The sequence below is a fragment of the Onychostoma macrolepis genome, chromosome 25 (genome assembly GCF_012432095.1).
Source record: "Onychostoma macrolepis isolate SWU-2019 chromosome 25, ASM1243209v1, whole genome shotgun sequence".
Lineage (NCBI taxonomy): Eukaryota > Metazoa > Chordata > Actinopteri > Cypriniformes > Cyprinidae > Onychostoma > Onychostoma macrolepis.
The window spans coordinates 9256601-9279484 of NC_081179.1; the positions used below are offsets into that span (position 1 = coordinate 9256601).

The following is a 22884-nucleotide window of genomic DNA, read 5'->3' on the forward strand; positions in this document are numbered from 1 at the left end:
ACATAGACAAATAAGAATTTGATTTTGGTCTGCTCAAAAGAATTCCTGTATTATCTTAATTATGTACATTTTTGTATTTATTTATTTTCTCTTTAAGACAGATGGAAGCTTATGCAAGGGCATGTTCCCATCCCATACACCACCTTTGCAGAATGAAGTACAACATTTAAAGTGTGCAGCATGCCTACGTGTTTTAAAATTAAAACTTGTCTCTTTGTCTCCGAGTAGGAGTGGAGTGCCAGCGACCCAAACAGCAGAACTCAAGCGAGAATGATGTGGAAGTTATCTCCAGTGGGACCGCAGATAGCACTGAGCTCTATATGAAGGGCTCCACGCCCCCAGACCTTACCCCAGACATGAGCCCCACTCCCAGTCGGCCCTCCACGCCTCCCCGAAGCCCGACCACCAAATCTTCCCACCGCACCAAAAACGCCCGCTTTCTGCGACAAACTGCAGTGGACGAGGAGCGTGGAGGAACGCAAGAGATCCAGGTGCTGATGGAGGGGAGAGGTGGTGGTGGTTCGGGTGGAGGTGGAGAGTACCTGAGGGCTAACAGTTGGAGCGAGGACAAGCGTCCCTCCCGTGGGGGCAGTAGTAGAGGTGGTAGTCGGGGCAGCAGCCGCTCCACAACTCCTTCAGTGCAAGACGAGGTACGGGTTGGGGCGGCACGGGCCAATGGCCACAAGCACTCCTCTAATCATAAGCCTCGAGACCACAGCTCCTCAAATCACAAAACCCAGAGGGAAAGGAGGCCAGACGGACCCTCATCTTCCTGGACATCTCAACGGGTACATGGAGACAGTTTGGCTCATTCCCGTCTCTTAGAGCAGGACGAGGAAAAACTGAGCAATTACGAAATGGAGATGAGGCCGTTGCAGCCAATGGACTCCCATAACTCCCAAAAGCCCTATGGGCATGGGGAGGAGTGGCACAGTCACGCAGAGTCCCGTGGACATACACTACAGCGACGGGGTAAAAATCGTGACCGGGAACGGGATGTCCGGGAAGCCTCAGGGCCCAGGGACACCCAGGAGGGGCCGGCTCCGGACTCAGTGCAAAAGCTGGACAATCTACGAGTGGGGGAAAAGCTAGAGGCTCGGCCCCTCCGTAGGGACCTCACACTCTCACCCCCACAGAAATCCCCACCTATTGCACTAGAGCACGACGATGAGAATCAGTCTCAGCTCAAAGTGAACTCGGTAAGTGAAGATGCACTACACAGAAAACGGGAATAGTTTCCCTAATATTTTAAGTTTTGGTATCATTTACTTAGCCTCATGTCAGTCCAAACTCGTATGACTCACTTTCTTCTGTGCAGCACAAAAAGAGAAATAAGAAAGACTGGATACATTTACAGCTTTCAAGCTTTAAAAAGGATGCTAAACACGCTAAAAGTTTGGTAAAAGTGGCCTCTATGAGCTCTGGGCAAGAAACAGATGACAAAAACTTTTATTGCAGGGGTGTTCAATTCTGCTCCTGAAGGGCCAATATCCTGAAGTGTTTAGTTCCAACCTGCCACACTTACCTGGACATTTCTAGTAATCCTGAAGGCCTTGATGAGCTGGTTTAAGTGTGTTTGATTAGGACTGAAGCTAAACTCTGCAGGATAGTGGCCCTCCAAGTGCAAGATTGGACATCCCTACAGGTTTTGGAAAAACATGAGGTGAGTAAATGTTGACCAAATTTTAATTTCCAGGTGAACTATTGCTTGACCTTAAGAAATCATTTCAAAAGGGCACTGTAACAGGGGGGAAATTTGGGCCCAAACGCGGCAATATGCTGGTCAAGGTGCCCAGAAACCATAGTGGTGCCCCTGATTTTAAACATATTCACAACCTTAACATTTCAGTAAACATTTTGTCCAATAAAACATTTGAATGTTGAATCATAAAATCCAATTATAGAATTTCGAAATAGATCAAATACATTTCTAATTGACTGCAAACGCACCAGGCATTTTAGTATGCATCGGTGCCTGAAAGCGCATGAGTAGGAAAAATAACCTCCACAAACACAGCGTAGGTGTTTGGAGTCCCAAGGGAGTACAGGGCCTGACAACAGCCCGAGACACACAACCTGGACACATATCCCAAATTCAAACTGGCCCCTTCCACTGTCTAGCGGCCCTACGATCTCTTGCTGCACTAAGAACACCTTGGTAACAGCAAATTGGCAAAGTGGCTCCTTCCGCAACGCAGCCCTGCATTGGCTGTCCCACACTCTGTTGCTAGGGAACAGCTTATGCCTTGCTCGGGTTGTAGCCAATCAAACGACAAGAGTGAGTTCTAGGAAGGAGGGGGTTTATGTTTGTAGCCGCAGAGAGGCAAGCAATGCAGCAGACTTGTGTAAGACAGGTTAACATGAAACAGAAACACATCCACACAATAGCTAGCCCCGATTATGCTGTCAATGTTTTTAACAACATTTATAGGAGATATCTAAACAACTGATTAGCTTAGCACATGAGAAGGGAGAACAGGCCCTATACACCGCATAACTGTCTGACTCTACAAAAAAACAACTGTGGAGAGCAAAATGTGTTTACTCAACAGGAAGATGCGCTAAATGTGACTCTATGAGATACGCTTGTCCTAATTCATTGTGCAAAATCAGCGCTCACGGTGTCTTCTTAAAACTACTGTGTCCGGTTCGCTTGTCACAGCCTAATTTCATGCCTCACATGTGTCTTGCATGTGCAACGCGCGTGTCCCTCTGCTCATTGGTTGTAAACATTGTCCACGACACGCTTAAATGAGCCCATCAATTAAAAAGTGCGCTCGACAAACCCGGCTCTTTGCAAATACATTGGTCCTTACGAGAGCTGGCACAATGCAGTACAGACTCTCATTTCCATTGAGATAATACCGTATCTCTGGTGAGCCGAGGGGAATGGAATAATCATGCGGCTTTCTTTAAACACGCACTGTAGAGTGCAAATGTGTTTTGCAGTGAATCTAGGACTTTAGTATGTTGACTGCTTAATACACTGTGGAGCAAATTCACAAAACAGTTGTGCAATTTTAGCATGATACTTCAGCACAAAGTCACTCAGCAAGTGCAAAACATGCTAGAATATCGGCATGGGTATTTTAGTCCTTTCTATGCAAATTAGGTTAATAGAGAGCAGTGTATTCAGACAAAGTGAGTACTATTTGCTATGTTAACTAATGTTAACTATTTGCAGTGCACCCACAACCAAGATTGAGAAGAGCGCTTTAACCAACTAATATCCAGACACACAGGGTAGTCGAGTACACTTCAGGCATTTTAAAGAGCCGGTTTATGTGCCTAGACTGAAGCAATGCAGTACTGTCCCAGGAAAGCAGTGTAACTCCAAAACCTAGCATCATTGTCACAAACAATTTGGTCCATACTGACTACCCAGGGCTGGATGTTTGTGATAGCTCATATATGTAAGTTCTGTAACATTTGCTGGAATTATGTGTTGGGTAATGCCAAAGTTTGATTTTTATGCATACAGTGTGAGTGCCATAAATTTAATAATCAACATAGTGTGTACGTGCAAAAACTGATTTTTTAACAGTGATAATCTGTAAATTCAGTGTGCACCTGCACCTTGAATATTTTTTGCACTAATTAGTTTGTCCACAAGGTACTAACACTGCACTAGTTTGTTGTTTCATAGTCTAAAAAGACAAGCATGAGACGTAACAACAACAAACTACTGGAGATGGCAATGACAACTGCAGCTGCTAGTTCAGAAGAGTACAATAAAGCAATAAGCCCCAAGAAGCCGTGGTTGCCTAAAACCTCTTTGGGTGTTATAAATTCACTGTAAACCATGGCTTCAGGGGGCTTGTTGCTTTGTGACCCACTATACACTATGTACTTTTGCACTATGTATTCAACCATGTAGTGTATGAATTATATAAGGTTATTTTGTCATTCATAAACAGAGTCTGTTTAGCCACTCCCCCTTTGCTACGCAATTAAAACTGCAACAGTTGAGTGCATGAAGTGTTACATTCCACACTTCGTTTTTTGGGGGGTATTTAAAATGCACTTTGTTGTTTTGGAATTTTCAGTGTGAACACACTACTCACACTATAACACGTTATAAAATAGCACATAAATACGTGATTTGGGACACACCTTAAGTGATTAGCTTGCCAAATGCTTACCTAGTACACCAAGTGATTAGCTTGCAAAAACTACAAAAACATAAAAAATGAGAAATTATCTATTTCTTTGGGCATTAATGATCAGAATAATGTAGTTTAGTCAACATACATCATACAGCAATTTTGTAAGATTTCTAATCAGGCACTAAAATGAGTACCCTTAGCAAATGAAATCGCTCTGGGGTCATTGTTGTGGAATTACACCAAGCAGATTGTGTTCAAAACTGATTTTTGGGCATGTTTGCACTCTTACCTGATTTGCATAATTCCTTTTAGTGAATCAAGTTCTAAAACAACATAGCATGCAGGTCCATGTACGTTCATTCGTTTTTTAATTTAGAAATTGAAAACAGAAACATGAGAAAATGGCACCATTTTTGTTTTTCGTTTTTCCAAAAAACCCCCGAAAAAAACAAGAAATCGCCTTGATTTTCCATTTTTACACTCGGGGGTAGAAAATGGATAAACAGCTTGAATGTTCGATTTCCACATGTGGGCGGAAATGAAACGCCCCTTTTCACTGATTGGTCAAACTACGATCAAATGGTGCCGTCATCATGTCGTCTTCAGTTTTGTGCAACAGAATAAGAGTCCTCCGCTGTTAAAGCGTTTATTGCAACTCCTGCGTTCATCTCCCTCTCATCAAACAACCAGACTAAACAAATGGCTTGACACAAACCATACTGGGGCAGCACCTAGACAGGGCTTACTTCTGTGTAGGCATAGATTCTATATAGCAAGTATTAGGTGCTTATTGCAGAAATATGTATGTACCTTGGATCTGCAGCCACATTACCCTTTTAGTCTATTTCTTTGGCGCACCGCACATTTTATGTAGCTGTCCAGTTATCAAAATCTGTGTGGCAAAGTTACGTGACGCACTGGACAACACGGGGCAAATGAAGCGCAGAGCAGTATTGATTTTAGTGTGAAATGAATACACAACAGTCCTAACTTTTATTTTAGACAGTACAGTTTCATTTTTGCTTTTCATCAGTGAAAAGGAGCATTTAATTCCCTCCCACACGTGGAAATCCAACATTCAAGCTGTTTATCCATTTTCTACCCCTGAATGTAAAAATTCTTGTCTTTTCATGTTTTTGATAAAACGAAAAATGAAAATGGTGCTGTTTTCTCATGTTTCTGTTTTGAATGAAAAATGAAATGAACGCAACATACACGGACCCATGCAAATAAGTGCTATTGTTTTTTTGTGAAATTCACACTGTATAAACAAATACTGACCTTTCTCTTTTTTCTTTCTCGCTCAACAGGGCTCCAACTCTATTCTGGTAGTCATGGTGATTTTGCTCAACATTGGAGTCGCCATTTTGTTTGTCCATTTTTTTATTTAAACTCTGCATTGCCTGCATCAATTCCTCTTGTCCAGCTACACTATTATCAAATCAATACTAGTGTCATCACAACTGTTCTGGTTCCGGCCCGTTTTTTTAAACAAACGACCTGTGTACTTCTATTGAAGTTACAGCACGTCAATACGAAGACTGAGGAAGGCAACAACACAAAACTGGGCTCAGCAGTTCTGTCTGCTTTTCTGTCTCCAAAGAGCTCGTTTTGATTTCTTAATTTCTTTTCTTTTTTTCTTTTTTTTTAAATCTGAAATAGTTACAAGCATCCTTTTGAACTTCTAGTTTTATCCTGTATTCATTCACTCATTAATGCTGTTATAAATTGATATACTTGTTTCTCTTTTTTATTTCATATTCCTTACTTGCCTTTTTCTTGACAATGCTGGTGGCTTTTTTCGGTTTTCGTTTGGGTTTGGTTTGTATTTGGGTGTTGGACTCATTTGAACGGTGGCTTTGGTGAGGGAGGGTGTGCAAGGTGGCGTAAGGGTGAAGGGCGACCACCATCAACATCTTTTCGGGTGACGGCAGCGTTACACAGCTATGATGTCAACAGGTTCAAAGTGATGGGAAACGGCCCCTGTCTAACCCCACCCGCCTCCCTCGCGCACCTCTCCTAAGCATTGCTTATGTTTCTCCATGTCCTCGTTTTTGTCACTCATTGGAATAACATGCCAAGTGCTCCTCTCATTTCCTGTACACCTCCAATTTACATCTGTGTGGTACGTTAACTACCAGCAGACTCCAGAATGTCATGGTGGGCCTGAAATGAGAATTAAAGACACTTCTTAATTACAATGGACCTAAAACGAGTCTACAAAGCTTTTTGATATCTAAACACCTTCAAATTTGCCTAAAAATGTTGCGTATGTCGAAAAGAAGTCGGCTAAACAAGCACAACCAAAGTGGGTTAGTAAAAGTTCAAGTCTGGTAATCACAAAGACACAGCGCCACCAGCGTTTCAGCATCTGCAACATTTGCACTCAGGCGAATCTGACCCATATGCATTTGGAAAAATTCCCAGACCCAAAAGTTCTACAATCTGAAAGGGCTTCATCATTAATCTTGCTCCAAATGAAACTTTTTTTTTCCAGCAGAATGAACCATAACACAAGTTTGACTCATTTATCTTTTCATAAACAGGTCCTGGCTGCATGTAAGATTATACACTGTACATTCAACACGACGTAGCATGGGTTTGATCTTTGGAAGCACTTTCTTAAGTTTGAGCTTTTCTGCAGCATTATATGTTATTTAAACTTTGTTTGAATGTTGTATGAGGGCTAGCACATGACATTCTGTGAGGTCATCATCATTACAGCGCCCCCTTACTCTCTTTGATGAAATCGCAAGAACGTGCGAGCACCTGCCGACCTCACCATGCACACCTGAAAGCCACATGCTGCGCGAGATGCTGGCGTTCCCGACCAGACATTCAAGAGACTGTTAACGTTTTTTTTCCCAACTGCTGCTTTCAAAAAAACTAATATTTATTGATAAAAAGAAAAAAAAAAAACTTTTTTAGCTATTTGCAACACGTCTGAAAAATGCCGACTGCCTTGTTTTTGTAAAAGTAAAAGAAAAAAATACAAAGTTGCATGCTAACGTATGTTTTAGTTTTGTATAGATAACCTTATCGGGAAAAAAAACGTACGGAAGAGTGTGCTAGTAAGTTTTGGATGCGGCATAAAAACTGCTAAATTTAATTTGGACTGGTTCAACACATTCTAATGCGAATTTATAAGATATTGTACGAACTGGTGATCTTACTTGTACGAATACGCACCACCTGTAGGTAAAATTTCACCACGAGAAAACGCCTCAGAGGAGCGTAACAATCCTACGAATGAGATCGTACAAATTCGCCACCAATTCGCCAACATAATTATAACTGTCATATGAGTGTGTTGAAAACTGTTACCTTCTTGGCCAATGCCATGATACATAGTGGAACAGGTCTGATCGGGTTTGCCAATGATGAACCCGTGGTCCGAGTGCTGGTCTTGGCATCCAGCGACCTTTCCGCCCCAAAATGAAAAATGAGAGAAACAAACAATCAAAGAGAGGTGTTTTGTTTATTTTTTTATAGCCAGCTAACAGAACGCAAAGATTGAGATGTTTTTATAGCATGTGTGTATGGGCTTGTACTTTCCCCCTTGAGTCTGTCCTCCTGGCAATGATTCATTCACAGTTTGTGTACTCTCTCTATCCCTTTTTCTTGCCACCTCCCTTCCTTCCCCATATTTCTCCGTTTCTCTATCCAGCCGAAAAAAGGAAAACAAAAGACCAACAAAATGAAATGTACAAATGACAACTATGCTGATGTAAAGGAACGCAAGCTGGGGGCCCAAATGTATGGAGTCATACATTTGCTCAACTCGAGTCCCTGGGTTGGTCCGAGAAGTTTGCAAACTCGCTGACTGGCTCACTTTGATACCACAACGGCTGTATGTGACGGGGACGGTGGGATTTCAAAGGGTCTTTGAAGCAGGAAGTTGCTGCAGTTGATCCACACCGCCGGCTCTTGTACCGTTTGACCTGGATGTATCCGTCACCCTATGCGCCTATAGCATGCCCAAGCATGCCCAGTTCTTTTATCTCTCTCTTTCTCTTCCTCTATCATTCAGTTCTTTACTTTTCCTGGGGGTGTTTCTTTTTGAGTTATATGGAGAAAATAATGAAAGTGTTTGAAAGTAAGCTCTTGTGTTGTGGTTATTTTTATTTTTTTGGCCTTTAGGTCTTTCTCCGTATTTTCCAAAAGTAACAAGTTGTCACATTTCGATGGATTTACAGAAGATAAAAATCATATTGTGGACCCCGACCCCCACCCACCAAAAATAATAAATAAAATTAAATTAAGGGGAAGTCATGTTTTACCCCAAAATAAAGAATTAATAAATAAACTGAAATAAAATAATAAATTATTTTTGTATATTTGTAAAAAGACAAGAAATCCTATTTTATGAGAATATTTAAATTTTTAATACTATGACGTGAAACAAAATTAAATTGTACACTGTTAGTAATCCTACAAAGGGTAGTTCTATTATTTTATATATATATATTTTTGCTCTGAAAAATATAAAATTACTACAGTAACAATCCAACATAAAAAATAATTACAAAAAAATAAAAGTAAAACATTCGGATGCATTGTGGAAATAAGAATTTGTTGGTGGCGGTGGGGTGCTTAGAAAATGCAAAAAAAATAAATAAATAATAATAATAATAATAATGGTTCTAAAATTGCCACAAAATATATTTTTTTCTTTTTTTCTGATATTTTATTTTAATTGTAAACTATTTCTAAAACTGTATTCTGTTTGTACAACCTTCATTTTGATTTTAATAGAAAAATTCATTGTATTAAAGTATTTTTACAGTAATAAAGTAAAATAAATATTGTACAGTACAGAACAGTACTGTAATGCAGTACATAATTTATAATGTACTGTAATGCTATAATAGATGTATTATAGTAATGACAGTTTTACATGAAAATAAAAATAATAGTCCTTTATTTTCTTTCAAAATATAATTCTTAATTGTTTTCCTTTTGATTTTGGGGTAAAATACAGCCTGTTTTTCACTCCTGGTATTTAATTAAGTTTGAGTGAAAGTGATAGAAGATTCTCAGTGCAGAAGATGGCAAATAAAAACAGACAAACAGGTGATGCATGAGATTGCCCTGGTGAGAGTGTGCCATCACTATAGCAACCTTCATATAGAATTGTTCTCAATCGTGCCAGAGGTGTGGCCAAAACAATATGGGTGTGGCCTCTCTCACTGCACACATGACACATATGAGGATTATCTTATTTTGTAGAAAGACAAAAAAAAAACAGCACTGTCAGGACGTCCTCCACAAACCTGTCAAAAATTTAAATGAATGTTCTTGATGGATTAAGTAAAAAAAATTGAAATGCACTGAAAATATGAAAAACAGTCTGCAAGGGTACAAGGACAATCATTTCATCTTCAAAGTCTCTCTCATGCCCTTGTTTTGTCTCCCTCTCTCACTTTTATCCTTGTCCTCTCCTGTAGAAAATAACCCCACATGTCATCTCTCCTATTCTCACATCACTGAAGCATGAGGTGGAATGCTTACAAATAAGTGTAAAAATCCACCCCATAACTGACTCCAGAAAATTTGCACCGGTTTCACAGAGACACCTGTGCAAAACCTCTCCATCTTAAAGGAATAGTTCACCGCACATGAAGATTCTGTCATTATTTACTCACCTCCATGTCACTCCAAACATCTGACTTTCCTTCATCTGTGGAACACACATTCACAAAATGGAACTAGTTGTCAAATGCCCAAAAATACTCCATAACAGTATCGTAAAAAAGTGGTCCATACATTAATTTGCTGTAGAAGAACAAGAACCAGGCTAAAATTTACGTTGCACTTGCATTTTACGACTTCTGATGTGTCTCGGCAAAAACATGCTACGTTACTTAAATTAAAGTAAGTTGAACTTTAAAAAAATAAAATAAAATGGTCTCGTGGCCTCGCGTTTTTCCCCATTCCACTGCCCATGTCTTGCATTTTTCATAGCAAAAGTGTGTTCTGTGTGAATGGCCTTAACCTTGAATCTAATTCTTAAAACACAAAATGACCAACCACCAAAAGCAACCCATATTAATTCTATAAGTTCTATTTAGTTAAAAAAAAAAATGCATTTTCATATATACTGCAGGCCTACTGTATACTTACAGGCACATATATAGCCTATGTGTTTTTTTTTTTTTGTTTTTTTTTTTAAGTTTGGGATCAGAAAGATTTTTAATGTTTTTTAAAGAAGATTCTTATGCTCATCAAGACTGCATTTATTTGATTAAAAAATACAGAAAAAAAACAGCTTTCTATTTTAAAATAACTTAAAATACAATTTATTCCTGTGAAGCAAAGCTAAATATTCAGCATCAGTGTCACGTGATCCTTCAGAAATCATACTAATATGCTGATTTATAATCAATGTATGAAACGGCTGTGCTGCATTATATTTTTTGGGACCTGTGATATTTTTTCAGGATGTTTTGATAAAATGTTTAAAAGAACAGTATTTATTCAAATTAGAAATTTTGTGTTACAATATATACTACTATGGGGACAGTAAATGTCTTTTTCCTTTTTTATTCTTTTTTTTTTTAAAGAAACTTTTAGAATATTTTTATTCAGGAGGGATGTGTTGAATGGATAAAAAGTGATAGTAAAGACTTAAATTGTTAGAAAAGATTTCTATTTTGACTACATGCTGTTCTTTTAACCTTTTTATTCATCAAAGAATCTTGAAAAAAGTATCACAGGTTCCAAAAAAATATTAAGCAGCACAACAGTTTCAACACTGATAATGAATCAGCGTATTAGAATGATTTCTGAAGGATCATGACACTGGAGTAATGGCTGCTGAAAATTCAGCTCTGCGTCACAGAAATAAATTATATTTTAAAGTAGGCTATATTAAGACAGGAAAACAATATTAGAAATTGCAATAATATTTCACAATATTACTATTTTTTAATCAAATAAATACAGCCTTTGTGAGCATAAGAGACACCATTAAAAAAACAAAAACAAAAAAACGTGTGTGTGTCCCTTATTCTGTCCCTTACTTTTTTATGAAAAACCACGATTGTCCCTTATTTTCCTTTTCTGAAGTTGGCAACCCGGATGTGTCAACAGTATTTAAATAAGCGAGCAAATCCCCTAAATTATCGTTTTGTGTCAACAAAACACTCCTGTCCCGAAGTTGCCTTAATTGACAGTTTGACACCATGGTAACCACAGCAATGTTTCGCCGTCTTGCGAGTCGTTGTTTTTGGCGAACTTTATTAAACTGCCATCGTGTTTTGTTTTTTGCCCGCTTCGCAGAGCGCGCTCGTGTTGTTGCCATGTCCACTTATTATAAACAAATTTTATTAAGCGTCTTTGTTGTTTGTGCTTGGCTCATAAGCGATCCAACTTATGGAGTTAATAGGCAGGAGCAGGTTAAGATATTTTGGTATGTTTCTTATTTACAAAATATTGAATAGTTTTTATGTTTTTTGTTCTAGCAAGATCTGGCAACACTGAGTGGAGCCTTGTTCCCTTTGAATTTCAATGACATTACACCAGTGTACTTCCTTTGACCCTACTGGGCATTGGTGGCATTTTTACATGACTGCCTCTGTCTCCCCTCCACCAAAACTGTGCGTCTGACCGGCTGCCTGTCTGTTTGGTGGACGTCTGCAGGGAAGTTAAGCCAATTTTGTCTGAGATTACTGTAACTGAATCACTGTGTTGAGTTCAGCCTTGTCCCAGTACTAGAAGAGGATTATGGGTGATTTCTTTAAATCTATTGGTAAGACGGAAGTCGAGACGGAGAAAGAGAGCTCTTAAAACGACCCCTAACATAGGGCCTAGGCAAAGCTCACAAAAACATTTCCAGGTCACCTCAAATCAAAACAGGAAACGTGTGCTTTATATTCAAAGTGTTCAACAGGTATATTGGGTTTGGTGTGAAATAAACCAAAATATAACATTTTATTTAACAAATATCCTGACCTTGGCCACTCTATGCACGACTGAACGTTCATGAGACTATCATCATTGCAGATCACTCCGACTCTCCCAGGAAAAGCACACAAGTTATAAAAATATCAAGATTAATAAAAACGTGACATGATTGATCATTACGATTTTTGAAATGTAATTATCATGACAATTAAGGTTTTCTAATTTTTCCAGATGTGTCCAGATGCTTCAGTTTTATTTTGTAAACTCCCATTATTCTTACATTTATTCAAGAGATTTTCATTAGTGTGTCATTTTTGAACTGTATTATAGTAAATCATAAAATAATTGTAAAACAGCACAGATTAAAATGCAGAGCAAAAAAAAATTACCATGATTTCCAAGTAATGGAAATATTTTTGCATATACAAAGTAAAAAATTTGCTAGTAAAATCATTGCTGTAGTAAATTCATTTTATATCAGTATGTCAAATATGACAATGTAGGAATTTTAAAACAGTAATAATGCATTAGGGTAATGAATGTATTTACCATAAGTGCATGCAATACAAAAAAAGGATTATACACACACACACATATATATATATATTTTTTTTTTTTTTTTTTTTTTAGTGAAGTTGAAAACAGTTGTGCCATTTTTTTTTTTTACATGTCTTATATATATGCACACACACACACACACACACACACACACACACAACCCAAAATCAAAAGATTCAAAAAAGTTTTGCGAGAGTCTACTGCATCAATTCTTTCTGAAACTTCATTGTAACACCTTTGATCAGTAAAAGATCATTAAATGGCTCCATTTACAAGCCTTTTCAAACTGTGTCCAAACAAATTAGATAATGTGAGGAAACATGTCCTCAAGCTATAGAATTAGTCAAGCTTCAATTATGAATCATTATCTTTTATCAAACTCTGTCTTATTGGTTCAGCACACTAATGAGGTCATAAAGACAGCCACTAGGTAAATAAATTGAATCAATCAAGTAATGTGACCTACAAACATCTTAGCAAATCTTAGAGAACTAGCAAATCTGTCCCGGTTTCTCCCTCTCACACACACTCTTCTGACGCCTCTCTGACGACAGTAGGTTCATGTGCTTCACGACGTCAGAGCAGGGCTGTAAAAACGGTGACTTTTTAGTTATTTATAAACTCTGTCTTTTTAAAAAGAAATTCTGAATTTTAAAAAAGATGGCGAGATGGAGAGAGAAAGAGGGGAGATGAGAGACAGTTGGCTGCATAATCGTAACCTCATCCATTTCTCTATCCGCCATTTATTATTCATTAGCTTCTCTTTCTACATCGCTCATTCTTCACAGCCAACAAAAAATAGGTCAATGTGGGAAGCGCCTTTCATTTAGAAGCTGTGATTGCCGCTTGGCCATCCGATTTAGCTTTCTTCAGCTCAAAGACAAAACTTCTTATAGATGTCTTTCACAGAACACATCTGTTCTGATATTTGTTGCGATTATCTCTCACGTTTAGACAAATACTGCATTTTAAAAAGCTGTGAATGACAAAATGACAGCAGTTTGAGACACACGGCAACTATCACTATAATAGAGCATATCAATAGATATACAGCAAAAATCTAAGTCCAGTGTTGTTATTGTTAACTTCAACTATTAAAATCATTTTCATTAAATGAAACAAAGCTGAAATAAAATAAATTGTAAATGATGACAAACTTTCCAAAAAAAATAAAAAATGAGAAATGTTGCTTTGGCAACTAACTGAAATAAACACGTTTCAGTTGAAAAATGAAACGGAAATAAAAAAATAAATAAAAATACTAAAAATAAATGACTAAAAGTGAAAAAAAAATACAAAATATGAATAAATATTATAATAGTATATATCTATACTGCTTTATTTATTTAGCATTTTTTTTCCTGTTGCAATTTCATACTTTCTAGTTTTGTTTAGAGCAGGAATGCATTATGACAATAAAAAGAAAAGAAAAAAGGTTTTCTAGCAAAACGACTGATAATAATAATGGGTAAAAGAGGTTAGTTGTTCAAAGTTGTTTAAAGAAGAGCAACATTCAATAAGCTTTCCTTTACTATGTTAATATCTCTGACGTTTTTTAAAATTCATGTATGTCAGAGAAGGAAAAAAGGTCTGTCAACTGATCTTGAAAATATGAACTTTTATGACTTTTTTTGCTAACTGATAACAGAACTGTCATCTTTAGTCAGGAAGAATGGCACTGAAACAAGTTAAAAATGATTTCTTTTCTCTTTGACATTTAAAAAAGGGCAGGAAAATAAGATTCTGAATAATCTTTGATTTCTTGGGACCAAATCACTAAAGATATTACATAATTACTTTAAGCAAACACAATTTATGATGAGGGAGCAAATTTATGTTGCACAATATCCCTTCAAAAAAAAAAAAAAAAAAAAAAAAAAAGGAGTAAACAATTTGCTTATGCTAAATAATGAAATTATTTGATCAAATATTATAAAAAAATATAAATATTGCCTAGTTTAGTATGATTTAGAGCAGTGGTCACAACCCAAAAATGGTTTCTGAATCTGATTAGAGAGGGTTACGGAAAGCAGGAAAAAAACAACGCTTAACGCAAATAATTAAACTACTTTGAGATTCAGCTTCTGTTATTAATAATAAAAACACATGGACAAAATAGTGAGAAAAGAGTAAGGCCATGTTTTTTTAAACATTACAGTCAGAATAACATGTTTTAACTACTTTAAAACTCAAACACACATCCATCCGTTCTTTTTTGTGCACTTTCATACACACAGCTTGCTAATATTTATGATAACACATATCCATTCTCTTTCTCACAAACAAACCCTTTAATTATCTTCTCTCTCTCTCACACACACACACACTAATCTCATTCCTGATCCTCAAAGAACACCTTGGCCATGGCGTGGCCGACCTTTTGTACTTTCTTTTCTTTGGCATCAGCACCCATGTTGGCTCGGGCCATACCCAGCCAGTATTTCTCAGTTCGTGTTTGATAATCCGCAAGCGCTTCTCCGGGCTTTACTGGAGGATGGTCTGCATCTGATAGAGAAATTCAGAGAAAATGTCAACACCTGTCCAGTTTTCCACTTCGGATCTCTTTAAAAATCTATAAACATTTCAGTTCTCCTAAAAAACTTTGGAGTCAGCACATTATGTCCAAGGTAAAACCCGGGAGCTGAAGTACTGAAATGGAGATACTCTTAACATGAAACGCCCCCGATGTGGATGATGAGGCAACAAAGTCTCTTTGTTTAGCATACTACCTAACCACGAAGCAGCCACAAGCTAACAATCAGTGATGTTATTACAACTGACAAGTGAAACAGGCATCCAACAATAATGAATTTAAGCGAGAAGGACCCCAAAGCAAAACACACAGCTCTGGTTGTCAAAGAGAATCAGTGGACGTTGACCTGGGACTTGGCAGCTAAACCCTTTGTCATCTGCTCATGTCTACCTCATGGACCTGACCCAAATCATGGCCTTGATCATTAACGTAAAATGTATGTGTCCACCCTCAGGGATGGGCTTTTAATCTCATATATAGCCATCATTTTGAACTGTCTCAAAGTAAACCGTAAACTTAGTATTTAAATACTTTTCTCCTTCACAAATGTATCCGAAATGCAAAATTAAATTGGCATTTCCAAAATACACACCTTCTTCACTCTCCTCTTCAGATTCCTCCTCTTCCTCATCCTCTTCCTCATCATCACCGCCCTTTGCTGCTTCTTCTTCATCTTCTGATTCCGATTCTTCCAGCCACTCCTGCGTCTCTGTAATTAGAAGTCAGTGTTTGAGTGTGGCTTGTTTCTTATACTTGTTTGTACTGAACTATTCGCAATACAACATAGAACAATAGAACGATAGATAGATAGAATGATAGATAGATAAACAGATAGACAAACAAACAATGGATAGAACAAATGACAGAGAGTGAAAACAACAGAATGTTGCCAACTCCAATGATTTATAGCGGAATTGGGCAACTTTTACACTGCTGCTTGGGGTTGTTTTTTAGTCTGCAGGTTAAAGTGATCGCCCCCCACCCCCCATAACATTTTTGATGGACCCCCAACAGGGAAAAACTGCATAAAAAGTGTGATTGTATTTTTGAATAGCAATTGGGCTTTGGGTTTTATTTTGCAGACATGGCAACCCTGCCAACAGACAGACAGACAGACAGACAAACAAACAAACGATACATAGAACAAATGACAAGAAAGAGACAAATAGTAGATAGATAGATAGTCGGAGACAGACCGACAGATAGATACTGACTGACAGGCAGACAGACAGACAGGCAGACAGACAGACAGACAGGCAGACAGACAAATAGATACTGACTGACAGGCAGACAGACAGACAGACAGGCAGACAGGCAGGCAGACAAATAGATACTGACTGACTGACAGGCAGACAGACAGACAGGCAGACAGACAGGCAGACAGGCAGGCAGACAGACAGACAGACAGGCAGACAGGCAGGCAGGCAGACAGGCAGGCAGACAGGCAGGCAGACAGGCAGGCAGACAGGCAGACAGACAGACAGATACTGACTGACAGGCAGGCAGACAGGCAGACAGACAGACAGGCAGGCAGACAGACAGACAGGCAGACAGACAGGCAGACAGACAGGCAGACAGGCAGACAGACAGACAGATACTGACTGACAGGCAGGCAGACAGACAGATTTATTCTGAAAGAAGCTAAGGGAATTCTGGGCTGTCTTTCCACTTACTGGGGTCCATTTCCACTAGAACATCCCACTGGTCCATCTTATGCAGGTCCAGGCTGTAGAGATCGCTGAGTGTGAATTGTCGATCTCCCACCTCAAACATTCCGCCGTACAAGTACAACTTGCCGTGCTTCACCGTTGCCATGGCGCTGGAGCGAGGACAGGGCTCCACCAGGGGAGCCATTGCAGCCGCCTCCTCCTCTTCGCCATCCTCCTCCTCCTCCTCCTCACTATCCTCCTCTGCCTGTGCGGCTGGAATCACTTCCTTGATGGTCATAACCGTTCCATCCTCACCCACGATCTCTTTAACAATCTCAGTGGGACCTTGTGGCTCCTCTTTCTCCCCTTCAGTTTCATTCGTCTGTTCTCCCTTCTTCCCACGGCGCCTCTTCTTCTTTTCTGACTTGTTGCCCTGCCAAGAAACAGACAAATGTATATATTAATGTTTCTTCAGCTTTACTTAGAGGCTTTACTAAATCAAAACATCACACCAACCTTTAGCTGAGCAGGAAACCACCGGTTTTTGTTGATATCATAAAAGTAAAGGTCATTAAAAAAGTCTCCTTCCAGAGATTCCTCATCCTCCTCATCACAGACGCCACCGAAGAGCAGCGCCCGGCCCCCAGGGCCCACCGCCAGAGAGAAGCCTGACCGAGGAGGGGGCTTGACTCCTGAAGGGTTCACTCGTGTCCATGTCCACTTTTCTGCAGGACAGGACCATAATTTATGAATAAATCTTTTTCAGACATGGGAAAGAAAGTGGATCTTCCAAATAAAAAGGATAAATGGAGAGAAAAGCAGCCCATGTTAAACAAGCGATGACCGTGGAGGCTCTAATGATGGTACCTTGCTCCTCTTTGCCTTCCCTCCTCAGCAGGAACATGTCAGAATGGATGGTTCCTTTATCCACATCCTTCTTCGCTCTCTGGAAGAGAAAGGCAGCCATTACCACCTACGTCAGTTTACTCTCGTGGGTTTACTCAAGGACAAGCTCCTGGAAATGACAATACCTCGCTCTCTGTGTAGAGCAGTTGCAGTTGCCATCAACATGCTCTTACAAAATGAAGTCAAGTGTAACACAGCTTAACTAATAATGGACATATAAGGTGTGAACAGTTTTAAATCCATTACACTTTAACCTGAAAGGCCACATGCCTATATATGGAGGGAGTATGTTCAATAAAATGAACCATCTTCAATTCAATTGTTGAGGTTATATGCATGTTGTTACATAAGCATGCAACAAATAGTTATGGCCATAGGAATTAAGCTACTGTAAGCTATTCATGTGACCGAACATCAGTAGGATTCTATATAAATGTGGCAAGTTGCTTAGCAACTGTACGTTAAAAAATAAAAGTACCTTGACACTATCATGATTTATTGGACATAGTACTACCATGGTGTTTTTCCATGTACCATGACACTGAGCACATTTACATGCACACCAGTAAGCTGATAACTCACAAATATCAGCTTATTAAAATAATCAGGTTTCCCCGTTTACATGGACATCAGTAACCTGACAACGCAAGTAAGCTGCGTTTACATGACTTTAGTAATAAATCAGGTAATTTCCCTTTAGTGAGGTCAAAATATAATCATTTTCGTATCCAACACAGAGCATTCAATATGTTTTTCAGTTGTGATGTTAAATAAAGCTTGCAACGTCAGCGCGAAACTTACAGCTCATATCCTCTCATGCAGTTATAAATGCAGCGTTTTGACTGAACCACTTCTATTTCTGCTGCACGAGATGAGAACGCTTGTATCATTTTCGGAGTCATGAAAGAGTCTGCTTTTCTGTTATATTTCCATCTTTCTTTAATGCAAAACGTTTGCTCTGTCTAGATGCGCTTAAATCTGCATTGATCTGCAATGGTTCCTGTCACTTATCACACATGTGCACTTCAATAAGCCAACAGAAAGCAGGTTATTGTGTTTACATGCCGCGCAAAATCAGGGTAAGAGGCAAAAAAAAAAAACTACCTGTGTCGACCGGTTTATGCTTACGCCGTTTATGATCTTACTCTGTTTAAAAAAAAAAAAAAACGGGTTACGGCGTTTACATGAACACGTGCGTTTTCGGTTTAGTAACTTAAGCATAACCGACTTAAGAGCGTGCATGTAAACGCATTTTTTAAAATACATAATTAGTAGTACCAATGCAGGGCTGGGCGATAATTCGATAACGATAATTATCGCGATATAATTTTACTCGATAAAACGATATGAAGAGTTTGATAAATGTTCGATATAATGTTTGCGCCAAAAGCGGAACGAAACAGCGTGACTCATTTGATATCGAAAAAAATTATCATATGATATGATATCATGATAATTTTTGGGGCCATATCGCCCAGCCCTAATTCTTAGTATCTATAGATCAAAACTACCATGATATTATGATATCATCACTATAATGACTTCATGAACTACATTAACTGGAAAAAATACAGTAAAAACAGTAATATTGTGAAATGGTATTACATATTAAAGTAACTGTTAATATATTTTAAAATGTAATTTATTCCTGTGATGACAAAGCTGAATTTGCAGCATCATTACTTCAGTGTCACAAGATCCTTCAGAAATCATTCTAATATGCAGATAAGCTGCTTAAGCAACATTTCTTATATCAATGTTGAAAACAGTTGAGCTACTTAATTTTTTTTTTTTGTGAGAACGCTAGATTTCCACAAATTATACATTTTTAAATATGTATTTTTAGGATTCTTTGATGAAAATAGAAAGTTTAAATGAACAGTAGGAAAAAAGATTGTTTATCTCAAAAGCAAACCCACAACAAAAAAAATAAAATAAAAGTATATATATATATATATCAATTTCAGTGTACATTAATAAAAATTACAGTAATAACCAAAACACATACATTTTTGGAGTATCCGCCGTAGATGATGACACCGTTGCCGTCAGGAGTGGGGGTCATTTGACAGGCTGAACGGGGACAGGGGCCAGTTCCTGTGGGCTGGAGACGGCTCCATGTGAATGTGTCCAGGTTAAAAGCATGAATATCATTGTAATAAATATAATCCCTGTAGAGCAGAGAACATAAGCATCACAAAAACTAAATATTTAAAGAGTATTAATGTTTTAAATGTTACATATGTACATAAATACATATAGATCTTAAAATAGTAAATTAATTATATTACTTATATTAAAAAAATATTGAAAAGAATATATTCAAATTAACACTATTTTAAAAATGAAAATGATTGAATAGATTTACAAAATTCTGATGGTCATCTATACACATTGTCTGGAACTTTAAGGGGCATAAATCTCACTCCAAAAAGTAGTACAGCAAAAAGTATCATTTTCCTTATAATACAGATTTAATGTTGACAAGTTGAAGTTGGGGACCCCTGCCTGTACCTGGTGCTCTCATGGAAGCCTCCAAACACAAGCAGCTGTCGTTTGCTCAGGACCATTCGATGTCCACTCCTGCCAGACGGAGCACCAGGAGCTCTGAGAGGACAAAGCGGACATATTTCAACAAGTCAAAAGTCAATCCTGTTAGTTTAGACCTCTGTAACCTCTAGTCACAGCATGACGGCAAAACACAGGTGGACACGGGTCTTAAAGTCCCTGCTAAGCTTCCATAAAGACCAAATACAATTAGACTTCTGGTTCAACTTAGAGAATTCAGTCTTTTTCAGTGTTATTCAGTGTTAAAGTTTTAGTAATTTTTTTGCTTATTTCTGTCATTTTTTTTATTTTTATTGTAGTGTGTGTGTGTGTGTATTTATCCAATATCCATGATATTTTGATATATGTTATGGCATCTTTGATATTATAGTACATACATATGGTAATCATTCAATATGTTTTTTTCATACTATTTTGACGATATTCTGTCTATTTTGCTGTCATGTTGTCTTCAAGTACATTTTAAAAGCATTTGGCTTAAAAAAAAAAAAATGTGATGGTGTCCAAATTTTAAATAGGAGTGCATTTTCTTTGACTTGTAATATCTCACTTGAGTATTGCACAGTCCTCGGTCAAAAACAAACAGTACTCACTTGATTTGCTCCCATGTGCGTGTCCCCAGGTGAAGCACCCACAGATCTTTATAATGATAGAACTGCTCGCCGTCAGGGGACGCAAACTCCCCTCCAAATATCCACATCTGCCCTCCACCCTGGGGAACTACCACTGCCTGCAGGGAGATGGAGAGAGAGCAGCAGAAACGTGTTTGAGATAAATGACTTATGTTAAGACAGTCTGACCCCTGGTGGTGAAGACTGAAATAACATGTCCAGCATTAATACAAAAACTGTTCATACATCTTCCTGTTTCCATATATTTTCTGTCAAAGAAAAAAGTTATAATATTAATATATATTTTACGGTATTACGGTATGTTTAACTTACAAATTAAATAAGTTAAAGAAGTACCTGTTGAGCGCAGCGTCTTGGAGGAGGGTTCGGGATCTCTGCCTTCACCCAGGTGTTTTTCTTAATGTTGTAGAAGAATAATTCATTGTACAGAAATGTCTGAAAGAAAGGAAACATTTAACTGGCTTGATGCTTTTTGGGAAGCACACAGTGTGCGTTTCGGTTGATAAGATATGCCACTTCTGTACAGTAACAAACTAATTAAAATGTATTTACATATTTCATAGGAAGATATCAACTGTACATTGATATATTATGTAAATATCAATATACCATGTCCTCTGGTGGAAAATCCAGTTTAAACTGGTAGCTGGTTTCTAGTTGGTCCAAGATAGACCATCTCGTACTAGCAACAAACCTTTTATCCAAAGCAACTTACAAATGAGGAATACAATAAGAATATAACAAGCTTAAGGTGGTCAGAATGGTTCTTGGAACATTACAGCTGATGGACCAGCTTCGAAACATAGCTACACGTTTACCAACACGGGTACTTACTTTCTTCCCATTGAAAAATTCCCCTCCGAACAAAATCAGCTCGTCTTTTTCGGGATGCGCGCACAGAGAAGCGTTCAACCTGCGGAGAGCGCGAGCTGTCAATCAGATGTCACAGGAACAGGCACGTGACTCACACCTGTACGCATGAACACACACCTGGGGGACGGAGGGGGACACGCCGTCTCCAACACCTGCGTCTTTTTTGCGTCCAGAGACTGAAATTCTGCTATTAAAGCCTCTAAATCCTCCTAATTCCATAAAATACAGAATAAAACTATGACTTTTTGTTGGTTTACTGTTTGGAGTGCTAATGGTGGCATCCTAAGCAATAAATTCACTCACCTCCTCTCTTTTCGATCTTTTTGACACCTTCTTCTCCATTTTTGCGGCTGTTTTCTCCGCTCCTTTCACTTTCTTTTCTTTTTTACCCTTTTTACCCATTTTGATTGTTTTAAGAGGCACAGATTGACTTAAACGTGACAATTACAGCCACATGGAGCTTTAAATGAACTACAAGGCAGACGTACGAAATACTTCCGCCAACAACACGCTTCTCGATGGTTTGTTTTGAACACTTCTGCGCTACAGCGCCGCTTGCTGGAGTGGGTGAATATGGTTGTACTGATAAAACTTCACAAGTACTTAGACGATATTAACATTCCTAGAGAAAAATAAAATAATTAAATTGAAAATCAAATCAAATTAAATACAATTTTCACAGCGTCAAATAAAAAATAAATAAATAATAATAAAATAAAAATTTAATTATTAAATTAAAATTTCACTGCATCAAACACCAGGGGGCTTAGGTCATATTTCTCTTTAATAATAAAAAAGCACAACATATATCATTATCATAAATTATTACATAAATATACCCTGGACCACAAAACCAGTCATAAGTATGGGTATATTTGTAGCAATAGCCAACAATATATCGTTTGGGTCAAAATTATCGATTTTTCTTTTATGCCAAAATTCATTAGGATATTAAGTAAAGATCATGTTCCATGAAGATATTTTGTAAATTTCCTACCGTAAAAATAAAACTTAAATATCGTAAACGTAATGTGTTGCTAAGGACTTCATTTGGATAACTTTAAAGGTGATTTTCTGAATATTTAGATTTTTTTGCACCCTCAGATTCCAGATTTTCAAATAGTTGTATCTCGGCCAAATATTGCCCTATCATA

The 22884-nt window shown here is 38.1% G+C and overlaps 2 protein-coding genes across 4 annotated transcripts in view; one reads left to right on the plus strand and one right to left on the minus strand.

Annotated features, from left to right (window-relative positions):
• Window positions 1-8702, plus strand: part of jph3b (junctophilin 3b) — a 43540-nt gene extending 34838 nt beyond the window's left edge. For both annotated transcript variants that reach the window (XM_058766516.1, XM_058766517.1), the window contains 2 exons: window positions 229-1199; window positions 5417-8702. In XM_058766516.1, the coding sequence (XP_058622499.1) occupies window positions 229-1199; window positions 5417-5497 (1052 nt within the window). In that variant the 3' untranslated portion in view covers window positions 5498-8702. The remainder of the gene's footprint in view (window positions 1-228; window positions 1200-5416) is intronic.
• Window positions 8703-12668: 3966 nt separating this feature from the next.
• On the minus strand, window positions 12669-22250 carry klhdc4 (kelch domain containing 4). 2 transcript variants are annotated; one of them, XM_058768018.1, is made up of 13 exons: window positions 22034-22250; window positions 21848-21939; window positions 21692-21770; window positions 21194-21292; window positions 20819-20955; window positions 20172-20264; window positions 19666-19828; window positions 17619-17697; window positions 17268-17476; window positions 16776-17184; window positions 15695-15811; window positions 14859-15074; window positions 12669-14828 (listed from the first exon to the last, which is right to left on the minus strand). In XM_058768018.1, exons 1-12 carry the CDS (start codon window positions 22130-22132, stop codon window positions 14902-14904), a joined length of 1749 nt encoding a protein of 582 aa, XP_058624001.1. In that variant the 5' UTR covers window positions 22133-22250; the 3' UTR covers window positions 12669-14828; window positions 14859-14901. The 2 variants fall into 2 exon arrangements, with proteins under 2 accessions (XP_058624001.1, XP_058624000.1); XM_058768017.1 differs by having other exon boundaries at window positions 12670-15074.
• Window positions 22251-22884: the final 634 nt, after the last annotated feature.